Source organism: Helianthus annuus, chromosome 15, assembly GCF_002127325.2.
Source record: "Helianthus annuus cultivar XRQ/B chromosome 15, HanXRQr2.0-SUNRISE, whole genome shotgun sequence".
Lineage (NCBI taxonomy): Eukaryota > Viridiplantae > Streptophyta > Magnoliopsida > Asterales > Asteraceae > Helianthus > Helianthus annuus.
This window is the reverse complement of record NC_035447.2, coordinates 11,926,805-11,939,835: the sequence shown is the minus strand read 5'-3', so window position 1 is coordinate 11,939,835 and position 13,031 is coordinate 11,926,805. Positions and strand designations below refer to the sequence as shown.

General features: G+C 34.5%; 1 protein-coding gene across 1 annotated transcript; it reads left to right on the top strand.

The window, feature by feature from the left end:
• Nucleotides 1-10,810: 10,810 nt before the first annotated feature.
• On the top strand, nt 10,811-12,781 carry LOC110910677 (homeobox-leucine zipper protein ATHB-6). Its single transcript, XM_022155280.2, has 3 exons — nt 10,811-11,199; nt 11,312-11,682; nt 12,146-12,781. The coding sequence occupies exons 1-3, from the start codon at nt 11,139-11,141 to the stop codon at nt 12,521-12,523; spliced, it is 810 nt and encodes a 269-aa protein (XP_022010972.1). The 5' UTR covers nt 10,811-11,138; the 3' UTR covers nt 12,524-12,781.
• The last annotated feature ends 250 nt before the right edge of the window (nt 12,782-13,031 follow it).

The window sequence follows — 13,031 nt, the reverse complement described above, 5'->3', positions numbered from 1 at the left end:
ATATGATTCTTCCATCATCCATGCCCATTAATGTAACCCATAATTTTTATCATTTTCTTTTATTAACACATTGAATAATTTGTTATTTGCATGATTGTTATTTGCAAGTGTAAATACAGAGGTTTTCTGTGTTTGATTGTAAGAACATCACATGTTTTCTATGTTTAGTTGTAAGAACATGAGTTTAATTGTTTTACTAGAAATTTGATACTAAATTTTTGATATACTATATAACCCAGAAATATAATCCTCTGTGCAAACCCTTCATTTGATCTTAAATAAGGCAGAAATTATAGCAACTTGAGATGCGCGCATTCTACATATAATAATTAAAAAAAAATTACATTTCGTAGTATTCAATCTGTTGGCGTGGTCGTCATGTATGTTCAACAAGCATGAGACGTTGATTCGACTTCTGTTCACATCGTTTGCTGCTTTTTTTCCTTCCTTTTTTTCACCAAACCAGCATGTCATTAAATTACGCCTCTAATAATTCATAAGGGGTTTGAGATATGGTTTAAAAAATTACATCATCACAACCATCGTTGTCGTTTATATTTGAGTCCCTTTCTTCCACCAGGGGCGTCACAAAGTCACAAAAAATTCACACCCCAATTGGATTTGATTTTTTTACAGCAATTGGTGGTGATCCCAATCCCTTTGATGAAGTTAATCCCATTTCATTAAACCTGGGACATTATTTTTTTAGTTATTTTTTCCTTTGTTTAGTTATTTTTTTCCTTTGCTGTAAGTTGTTTTTATCCTTTATTCTTAAAAAATTATATCTGTCCATTATTCTATTTCCAAAATTTGTCCATTATCATTTTTTTTATTTGGTAAAATAAGTTATTGTTCATCAAAATTTGAAATATTACATGGGTTCGTAATTTGGACAAATGCAGAACTTATTTATATTTACACAAAACTTAAAACAAAATACAAACCGTTGGGTTGGTAGTCACGTATGTTCAACACATACCAAGTGACGCGATGTTACATACCGATTCGATCGTTAATTTCTTTTAATCTAATTTCCTTTTCTTTTAATATCAACTGCCGCATGATATTACGGACCAATTCTAATCGTCACTTTGTTTAAAATCTCTATATCCCATTCTTAAGCCAATGCAAGAAGCAGAAAAAATCGATCAATTGAAGGAACGACAATTGAACGCATTGGTTGCATCATCAATTGAGGGCTATATTAAAATTACGTGCAAAGAATTGGTGGTGGTTTTGTGTTGAACAAAAAATTGGAAATAGTGGAGAAGAATCATTTAATTGATTTCTGTAAGCAGTGCTACAAGGATCATCTGGATATGAATTAGTTTTTGTTTGGATGGATAATGAACCATCGCTTCCGTTAATAACCGATTCATTCAATTTTGAATATATGTGAACCACCATTGATTTGAATTACTTTTTGTTTTAATGGAATAAAAATGAACCATCGTTTCCATTTATTAACACCGATTCAACTTTTTAAAATATTTGTTGAATTGAATCACACCAATCATTACATGTGTTCACATGAGTTAGATTTTAATTCGTGTTTGTTGCACCGATTCATTAGTTATTGAATATATGTGAACTAGCATTGATTTGAATCTGTTTTTGTTTGTATCGAAAAATGAACCATGGTTTTCGTTTATTAACACCGATTCAACGTTGAATATTTTCATGAATACTCAAGCAACCATATAATCAAATAATCCCACCATGCACATCCGATTAATCAAATCGATCCTCCGTGTTCTTCCTATTCAAACAAATCGAATCACCGTGTTCTTCTGATTTAATCAAATCGATCCGCCGTGTTTTTCCGATTTAATCAAATCGAACCACCGTGTTCTAAAGCTCTTCCTTCGGTTTGTCTAAGACTCAAGACCATTTAATCAATGGTTGATCCATAATTTTTTTCCATAGGTTCATATGTAGGTTTTCACTAGAAGTTCTATAACTTCTATATATAAAGTTCTCAAGAAGTTCTATAAGTTCTATATATAAGTTCTCACTAAAAAATCCAAACCCATTGGGTTCCAGAGAACCAGTAAAGAAGGCTAGATCCGTATAGTGATACTAAAGGCTTTCATAATCAACATCCCGCCGCAACGCGCGGGTTGACGTTAACTCGTAAGATAAATTTAGTAAAGTTCTTTTTTTTTGAAATTTTGGAGTTAACAAAACATAATCTTGTTAAAAAACAGAGAAAATTAACAAACACAATTTATTTTTTAGGGCAAAATGGTAAGAAAAAACTAAAAAAGGGCGGGGGAGGGGGAATTAAAAAAATGGTAGTAATCTGTTAACCGGTTACAATTTCGAATAACCGGTTACAAATGGTAACAATTTGGAACAACCGGGTTTTTTTGCACCTCTCCTATAGTGTGGTGAATCAAATTTTGATGCGAAAGTAATATTACTGGGTAATTAGGCCATGCGTAATGGGCTTCATAAGGGCGTGAAAGAGTTTTATAACACCCCCACACTATCCTCCATGGCCAATAGGGTCGTAAACGAACTGAACGAAAGAAACAAGCTTGTTCATGAACTGTTCACGAACGCTTACCGAACGCGATTTCTTGTTCGTGTTTGTTTATTAAGGAAACAAACATGTTCGTGATCTGTTCACGAATACTTACCATACGCAAATGAACTCTAACAAATGTTTATGAACATAGATGAACACAAACAACGTTTATGAGCACAAACTAATACAATACTGATTTTAGAATAAAATCAACATTTTCATCACAAACATTACGAAAAATCCAAAAAAAATAGATAAACATTTAACATAATTTTCTGAACACAGTTGACATGATTATCAGAAACATTTTTAACATAAATTTAAGAGTTTGTTAAGCTTTAACACAAACCAAAATTGAATAGTGAAATGAGTGATGTTGTAAGAGGCATATAAGATATATAGGGTTTCAAAATTTTAAAAACTATAAACAATAAAAGAAAATACAACATATAAAAACCTTTAAACGAAAGAACATAAATAAACATTAAAGAGCGAACATAAATGGACTCAATACCGAATGCCCACGAACATAAACGAACAGATTACCGAATGTTCACGAACATAAACGAACGAACGCCACCTCTGTTCATGTTCGTTCATTTAACTTAACGAACGAAATTTCTTGTTTGTGTTTGTTCATTTACTAAACAAACGAACATAAATGAACTTCCTACTGAACGGTTTACGAACTGTTCGCTGAACGTTCGATTCGTTTACAACCCTAATGGCCAATATAGGGGCATGAAGAGGAAGAGCATTTCAAGAATAATGCCCAATGAGAAGGAAAAACATGGAAAGTAATGAATGAAAGGGCATTAAGGGCCTTAACCGTTACATGGGGCGTCATAGTGTTGATGTGTCGAAAAATGCCCCTTGAGGGGAATTAACCATTATAAATGATCTTAAATTCTCTTAGGTCCAATATTGTGGTTTATCAAAACGAGATTACAATTGATGGTGAGCTACTAATTAAGGAATAATATCAAGGTGTTGACCCAACTAAACCCGGTAACGTTTAAAATTAAACCCAAATTGCCAAATGCCCAATTAAATAATATAAAAATTGAAGGCTGATGGAGCGAAGACAAAGAAAAAAAGAACGACGATTCAGTATTCTTTCACGATTGAAAATTTGAAACCTGATCGACCAAGCCACTATTAAGAAAGATATACTAGAGCATATGAATTATGAAGAGTTGATCCTAAACTTTGCTTCGAAAAATGTGAGCAGATAATCATCCCGTTTAACTATTTACAGTAGATCTTTGGTAATTGTACCTTTGTTTTGTTTATTATTATTATCACAATTACCATCGTATTATTAATAAAACTTTGAAGTAAATCACACCAATAGCAAAACTAAGACATGGTTTGAGGAAGGTAAGATGTAGACATCCTTACATCTACCCTGTTGGAATAGAGAGGCTACTTCCAGTGAGACCCCCGACTCGATAATAGTTTTTCATCAAGCCTTGGACATAAGGCACGTAACACTCAGCAAGCAATCGGGACAAAGGCCGTGTTAGTGCATTAAGTGTCTATCGCCTCCGTCAATCAAAATCGTAGTAGAAACCAAAGAATGCAAGACTTGATGATGTTACTAGTTAGTAAAGGCAATGTGGCAATTTTGTAAATAATGAGATTTCTCATTATAACCTTGTGCCTATAAATAGGAGCTTTAGTTGTAAAGTTTAAGACTTTTGCTCATTTGGTGATTTAGGAGATCTAAGCTTAGAGAGAGAAAGTCTAGAGAGAGAAAGTTCTCTCCATGTGATTCTCGGCTTTGTACACGACATATTATTCTATAGAATCACGTCATTTGTACTTTCTTGTGTGTTCGGTCACGTACGTTCACGGATTCCGCATGTTGAACGTTCGTTACGCAATCGTACGGTGTCAAAACCGATCCTACAAGTGGTATCAGAGCAGGAGCTCGATTGCTTTGACCAAACAACAAGATTCGTACCAGATTACAGCGTTTTCAGATCTGAATTGCATCATTTCTTCATCTTCTACTCATTCTTTCACGTTTTTCACTGTTTTTCATCAAATTGAACGGGTTTTTACGGTCCAAATCGGTTGAATTTTTGATATGTTGTGCGAAAACACTTGATTTACAATCCTACCAAATTTCAGATTCAAACTCCTAGCTGTTTAGGAGAAATCGAAGATTTTAGGTCCGATTTCATGTCAAATATCTGATTTCGCTCGAAAAACGTTGATTTCGCTCGAAATTTTACGTGTGATTTCGCTCGAAATCAGTAAAAGTCTGATTTCGCTCAAAAGATCTTTTCTAATTTCGCTCCAAATCTGCATTAAATCTGATTTCGCTCGTAATTTCAGGTTGATTTCGCTCCAAAGTAGCTTACAATCTGATTTCGCTCATAAGACATCACATCTGATTTCGCCCGAAACTTTAAATTCTGATTCCGCTCAAAGTTCAAAACCTGATTCCGCTTTAAACGTGACAGTACTGATTTCACGTGAACACATTAATTGAAATTGATAGATTCTATATTGTTTCGACTGAATACATTTAAACGGACAAGTTAAAATCAATCATAAAGTTTGTCAATCATTAAAAGCTCACGAGATTTTGTCGGTTATTAAAAGCCAATTGTTTGGGAATTGTGAATTGACATCAGAATACACATGACATACTGATTTTAAATGGAACGGCCCAACCACATTTGAACAATTAAATCATTGTGTCAGCTCACTTAAGTTGTCAGCCTATCACACATTTGTGGCCCAATCAGTTTAGTTGTCGGTTGCATGTGATTTAAAGATCAACTGCCCAATCATATTTGAGTTTGTGAACTTGAACAGCCCATCTCACCACATATTAAAATTCACGGCCCAATCATAATTTAGTCACAATTAGAGGCCCAATCATAAGTTGAGGTCTAAATTGATGTCGGCCACCATTTAAAGTTGCATGTGATTTGTCTGACAATTGGCTCGTGTTGGCCACGAGATTATAAAAGGCTTGCATGTGTTTGTGTTTTCATTCATTTGAGAACAAGATTCGGCCCAATCAGATTAGTCAAATAAACGGCCTAATCACAGTGTGATTCAAGGTGATTTACAAGGTGCAATTTTGTGGGATTTGAGCGAAAAACAATTTTTGAACCAAGACATTTAACAAAAAAATTTGTGGTAAAAATGTTTGACGAACAGGAAAACACTAAACTTGAAAGAATTAATAGTTGGTTTGATATGAATTGGCAATACAGGAAAGAAGATGAGAAAAAGGATGCTTGGATTAAAAGATCTGAATACTTTTTGTGTAAAAAATTTGAAAAGTTTGATGATTTGAAAGAGAGATATTTTGAATTGCTTGATAAGTTGGAAAGGTATGGGATTAAGATGACAAATGCTGAAAAGATATCAAAATTTGCAGATGCCTTACCTTTGGAATGGGATGAATTTGTGTGTAGGCTGAAAAAGGATCCTAGGTTCTCAAAATTTGATCCATATGATTTCTACAGAGAGCTTAAAAGACACAATGATGAGATTGAGAGGAAAAAGAAAGAATTGATAGAGGAATTAGAATATAGTTCAAAATATATAAGTTTGGATGTGATTCTTGAAATAATCAAAAGAATTAGAAATGGTCTTGATGTAAGAAGTAGGATGAAATATGATTACAAGAGAGGTTGTTTTTTAAATGAAGATTTGAATTCTGCTGATATGGTTAAAATTTTTCTTGCAGGAACGTCAAAGATTGAAGAATCCAAGAAAGATGAAATTTCAAAAAGTGAAGTTGTGTGCTCGAAATGCGAAAAATCAGAAGCAGACAATATGAAACTCTTGAAGGATGTGGAGAGTTTGACATTGGAAAACAAAAGTTTAAAAAATGAAAAATTGAAATTGGAAAAAGATTTTGAAAAAATTAAAGTTGAAAATGAAAATTTTCTTGGATAAAATTAGAAAATAAAGTTTTAAAAGAAAAAGAAACAGAATTTCAAGATCAGATAAGAGCTTTTGAAAATGAAAAATCTGTTTTTGAAGAGAACAAAATTGTGAATGAAAAGGTAATCAATTCTCACCTTGAGAAAATCTCTCAGCTTGAAAAAGAAGCTGAGAATTCAAGGAACAAAATTGAAGAACTTGAAAAGAAATTGAAAGGCTTTGTGACTTTATCATCATTACCAAATCTTGTATGTCCAAAACCAATCAATTTTGTTCCAATAAGTGACAATGTTACAAATTTTGACAAAGTCAGAATTGAAGATTGTGATGACAAATCTGATGATGAAAAAGAAAAAGAAGAAAAAAGAAAAACATATTTGAAATTAAATGAAATGTTTAAAAATACTGTTTTACATTCTACTAACAAAGGTGAATGCTCAACGCAAAAACCTGTAAAGAAGAATGTGGAACAGAAACAAAAAGATAATAAATCGAATAATTTTCAAAAAGAAAATAAAAGCTCATCAGATCAATCATCCAATCACAATAAAAAATCACAAAAATTTAAAAATCAAAACTCAAAAATAGTTGGTAACCAGTGGTGCAGGTCTGACCACAGTGCTCAAATGCCAAATCAAGGATACAAGAAGAGAAATGACTGACACAAGGCAACTCAATGCTATGATCTAAGTGTGTGGTATGAAAATGGTGTACGATATGAAAGTGAGAAGAGGTATGATAACAGAGTGTGTTACTCTTGTGGCTATCAAGGACACATTGCTGTTAATTGCCAAAGTCAGTGGTTTGAGACGAGAAGATGCTTTGAATGCCAAATCAAAGGTCATATTGCCAGAGATTGCCCAATGAGATCTAAGGGAAGATCGAGGGCTGTTTCTCGGAAATTGGCAAAGAAACCAGTCAATATCAAGCCCAAAGCACAGAAAGTTCAAGAACCTAAAGTTCACGAATAGAAAGTAAAGTTTTCACAAGGGCAGAAAGACAAACTAAGGAAGAAAAGGAAGAAGGCAAGAGAGTATCTGGAAAGGATTTTGTCCTCGGATACAACGGGTAAAACAGATAAAAGTTCTGATGAATTGCTTTCCTCAACTAGAAAGGCAAGCAAAACGAATTCATCGGATACAAATCTAAGGACAAAAGAGAAGATAAAGAAAGAAAAATTAACTAAGCAAAATGATCAACAATCAAAGAAAGTTAATTTTTCAGACAAAATCATTATCAAGGTTTTCGAGTATAAAAGAGACCGTGAAACATTATTCATTTCACAGGCTAATAAGTTTGGAAAACCTAGATCAAGTAAAAATTGGGTACCAATGAAGGTTGGCGATGAATCTGGCTCATCAAAGTCAGACAAGCCACATTCAGGCAATGAATCTGACTCGAAAAAGTCAGAAGAGCCACAAATTGAGGTGACAAGTGGTGAATCTGAATTGTCAAAATCACCCAAGGCTGGTTAGGCTTGGGTAGATCTTTTCAAATGAAAAACCTGACTTGCCGGAGTTCCCAGGTTGGTAAGTGTGGAACAGGTATCGGCATCTTTCTTGAGAAATTCACAGGTTGGTAACTGTGATATTTCGAATTACAAAAGACTAATCAAGGACATTAAGTTGTACTTGATTTCTCTTTCCGACAAGTGATTAAAGAAGAACAATGTGATGAAACCCCAAGATTGTGAAAAGACAAACAAAACTAATTTTCCGGAAAAACCATTTTGATTAAAACAAACTTAAGTGTTTTGAAATCTAAATGGGAAAATAGTTTGTTGTCAGGGGGAGTTCTGATTGTTTATGCCAAGTGAATGGCGAATTGAAGCGCTTTGATATCAGTTGTCATGTTTCGTGTACAGTTTGTTTTCAAATTTTCCCAGAAAATCAAAATTGAAACATATTTTGATTTTAGGGGGAGAAAAATTTTTAAAAAAATTAGAAAATTTGAAAAATCAATAACATTGAAAAAAAACAAAAATGAGTTTTGTTGAGACAAGAGGAAATGATAGTAAATCACTGGACTATCACAACATGCTAAAGAAATGAAATGTCAAATGTGATAAACGATCTCACTAAGGATATGACGATAGGCTCAGCTAGACTAGTAGATTTGCGATAACGATACAAACTTAAATGAAAAAGCCTAATTCTAGTGGGAAACATGGTTGAAAGCATAGTACTTAGTTTTGTCCTTCTTGATTGTGTACCTACTCAGCAATCGCTGAATGCTAAAGAGCATAAAGCCGGTTAAGTTTGTGAACTTTCACAACTTGCTGAAAAAGTCACTGTGATTGTGCATTTTATTTTGCAAAGATTTAAACTTGTTTTATTTCTTTATTTTGTTTAAGCATTGGACATCCTCTGCATATACGTGAGTATCGACCTGGATGTTATTGCCTAAACGTTCTGCTTTATTTTCTTTGGTGTTTCGTTTAAGCTTTGGATCACCTCTGCGTATACGGAAGTATCGACCTGGTGGTTAAAGCCTAAACAACTTCAACTTGTTTTATTTTCTTATTTTGTTTAAACATTGGACTTTCTCCGCGTATACGGAAGTATCGACCTGATTGTTAATGTTTAAACATTCTGCTTTGTTTTGGCACATATCACAGTTGATGATAGTTTAAAGGCATTACTTGAGTTAGCGTATTGCATGATGAGGGGATATGCTGAGATCGTGGGGTCCATAAGAATTTAGTGCAAAATTAATATACCTTAACGTATCGGTAAGCATTTCGAAAGTTTTTAGATTGAGTTTAAGAGGACAACTATATCGTCAATCTATGTGAATCGTTTAGAACTTAAAATGATTAAAGCTTAACGGTGCTAGTGATTTGTCTCATAAACTGATATGATCCTCTTACACAAACTCACAAAAATATTGTTTGTATATATTTCTTTACTGAATTTCATTCAAAGCAAAAATCCAAAAAGATTTTCGGAGTGTTTTAGCATAAAATTTTGAAAAAATACAAAAAGATTTTCGGCAACTGATATTGAAGAGCTGATATTCAAAATTCAAAGTGCTAAACATGATGAACAGGTTTGGGGAGAATATGTTGAAAACTTTGAATGTTATATACAAATGTTTTGTAAGATTGTGTGGTTAGTTAATCAAGGTCATTCATTTGAACTTGATGTAACTATACAGTTTGATGAATGAATGATTTCTACCAGTAAGTTTCTTATATCTAAGTGTTATAAATTTGTGAAACTTATGTTGAGGTAGAGGATGTGCAGGTTAACCAGGTTTCAAATCCTGAGCAGATACAGAATAGAGCCAGGAATTGATCCTGAACTTGTGAACCTATGAAAGCCAGACTACGATCCCGACAGCTGAGTCTAAGGGGGAGTCTGAAGACGAGCTCAACGCAAGAGGAAGCGTGGATTCAAAAAGCCAGATAAATATTTTGGAGGAGCTTGTATACGGAAATCCAGGTGTCGATCCCAAAAGCACGAAAGCTTGACGAAAGGGGGAGCCTGAAGAAAGAGACTACCGAGAGGGGGAGCAACGGAAGCTCGAAGACAGATCCACGAGGATTCTGTTCAAGATAGAGAAAGACAAGATGCTACGAGATTGACTACGGCAATATCCAAGGGGGAGTCTGTTAGTGCATTTAGTGTCTATAGCCTCCGTCAATCAAAATCGTAGTAGAAACCAAAGAATGCAAGACTTGATGATGTTACTAGTTAGTAAAAGCAAGGTGGCAATTTTGTAAATAATGAGATTTCTCATTATAACCTTGTGCCTATAAATAGGAGCTTTAGTTGTAAAGTTTAAGACTTTTGCTCATTTGGTGATTTAGGAGATCTAAGCTTAGAGAGAGAAAGTCTAGAGAGAGAAAGTTCTCTCCATGTGATTCTCGGCTTTGTACACGACATATTATTCTATAGAATCACGTCATTTATACTTTCTTGTGTGTTCGGTCACGTACGTTCACGGATTCCGCACGTTGAACGTTCGTTACGCAATCGTACGGTGTCAAAACCGATCCTACAGGCCGATTAGTGTGTGTACACTTTTCTCTTTCAGTTAACACAACCACATGATGCATGATTAACCGACCGCCGCTTTTAACATTATTTTCACAAAATTAGTAAAATAACATTAAAATTATTGCAATTTCAGTTTTGCCTCAAAGGGCCCACACATATATACATTATATGTACACACCGGGACGTAACTTATAATTTATATTTTAATGCCCAATTTTTCTAGTCGCACAGACCCTCGAATTCTCAGTACTGACCCTACGTACCCAGTACCCTAGTCCCCACCTATGCTATTGCTATACAGGCTAGACCTAACCCCAGTCAGATTTTAACCACACCATTGGCCACACATTGAGTTTATTTAAACCAAATGAAAGTGTGAAATCCAGCTGGGCTGGAACCCATCTCTCTCTCTTCATCATGTTTTCTCAACAGTTCATGGACCCTCTTTCTTGATCCTCCACATCAATGTTTTGTTCTTAAAATCCCAACTTTTATATTCCCTGCTGGTTAGTTGGATCAAACACCAGTGGCAAGGGAGAAGATGAAACATGGTGAAAAAACAAGTGACAAACCAACAACATTTTCACCTAAGATTACCATGTTTGGTCAGACTTTGAAGTGGTGGGGTTGGTTGTAATTAAAGATAATACATCTGTGTGTTTTTTCACCTTTTACTGTGTGTAAATCCAGCCATGAAAAGACATGGAAGCTCAGATTCCATTGTGGGGTTGTTACCCATGTGCCAAACTCTAGGTAAATTTGATATTCAGATTATAATTCATGATATTCAATATTATTCATGTATATGTTATTAACATATTACTATATTAGATTAAATTGATATGTAAATTTGTGAATTTTGTAGAAGAAAGTAGCAGTCCTGTGGGATACACAAGAGAGTTTCAATCCATGTTAATGGATGGTTTAGAGGAAGATTGTGTTGGTGGTGGTGAGTGTGTCCAGATCGAAAAGAAAAGGCGATTAAGCGCGAATCAAGTGAAAGCGTTGGAGAAAAACTTTGAAATGGAGAACAAACTGGAGCCGGATAGGAAAGTAAAGCTCGCTCAGGAGCTTGGTCTGCAACCGCGACAAGTGGCGGTTTGGTTTCAAAACCGCCGCGCGCGGTGGAAGACCAAACAACTTGAGCGAGACTATGGTGTCCTTAAATCGAATTATGATTCGCTTAAAGATAATTATGACTCACTCAAACATGACAATGAATCCCTACTTAAACAAGTATGTTTCCATCCTCCCCCCCCCCCCCCCCTCTAGCATATCATATATGTTTTAAATAATTGTTTGTATAGCCATAATTGTTTTTTTGAATAATAATTCTTAGATTTTCTAGGATAAATACATCATAGCGTGTACTATATAGGGAAAAAATAGAGGACAACCGAAGCTCATCACATTGTAGCCTCTAATAGAGAAAATTTTATATTAAATTAAAGTGACACAATAAATATTTAGAGGTTTAGTGTTTATCAATCTATATATTATTGTAAATGTATAAAATCAAGAAAAACGATAAAATAAGTGTTTACGAGTAAGATGTAGATACATATAGAGAGTCAGATGTGAGATGTATTTAAAAAATAAACAAAGGTTAGAAAATTGTATTCGTTTAGTTTAATTATATAGATGGACATATAGAGTCCGATGAGAATGCTCTTAGGACTTATAGTGTTAACTTTTGCAGATTAAGGAGCTAAAATCAAAGTTGTACGGGGACGATGAACAGAGCAATGTCCCGATGCAGGAACAGTGCGAGGATAAACCTAAATCGTTGGAAAACATGATTGAAACAACATATTTTCCGGATTTTAAAGACGGGTCATCCGACAGTGACTCGAGTGCGATCATGAATGAAGAGAATTCAAGTGCCATGGCCGACATGATAAAGGATTCAAGGGCCATCATGGGCGATGCGCAAAAAGCGTACCAGCCTCAGTTTGTGAAGCTTGAGGAACATAATTTCTTCGGTGGAGACGAGTCTTGCAACTTCTTCTCGGACGATCAAGCTCCAACGCTACAATGGTACTGTCAAGATCAGTGGAACTTATCCGAGGAGAATTAAAATCGAACGTTAATCGATCGCCCATCACCGATGGAATTATTCTAAAATAAGTAAGAACAAGCTTGTAAATTAGAAACAAGAATGAAATCGGTGGCATGAGGGATGTATTTATAGAAGCTTAATTTTCTATTTGAGGTAAACAAGTGAAGAAGAAAAAGCTTCTTCAACTTGAATGGATGAAATGAAACATCATGTAATTTTGGAAAATAAATTAAGTCCCTAAGTTCAGATGCATTTTAATAAATATGTTTTGAATCATTGTAGCATGTATCAATTAAAATTCTAGTTTGGTAGATGATACAAAGCCGAGTCGAGCTAGTTCGAATATTTTCGAGCTGAAGTAGAGGCTGGCCTTAGCTAAAACCGAGACCGTGAATAACCCCTAAGAAACAATTATAAAAAAAAAACTTAAGATATTTATGGGATTTTTTAAAACAAAGAAAGCAAACCTCAAAAAAATTAAGATTGAGGGGTTTAATATATTTGGTTTATATGCGAAAAGTGATAA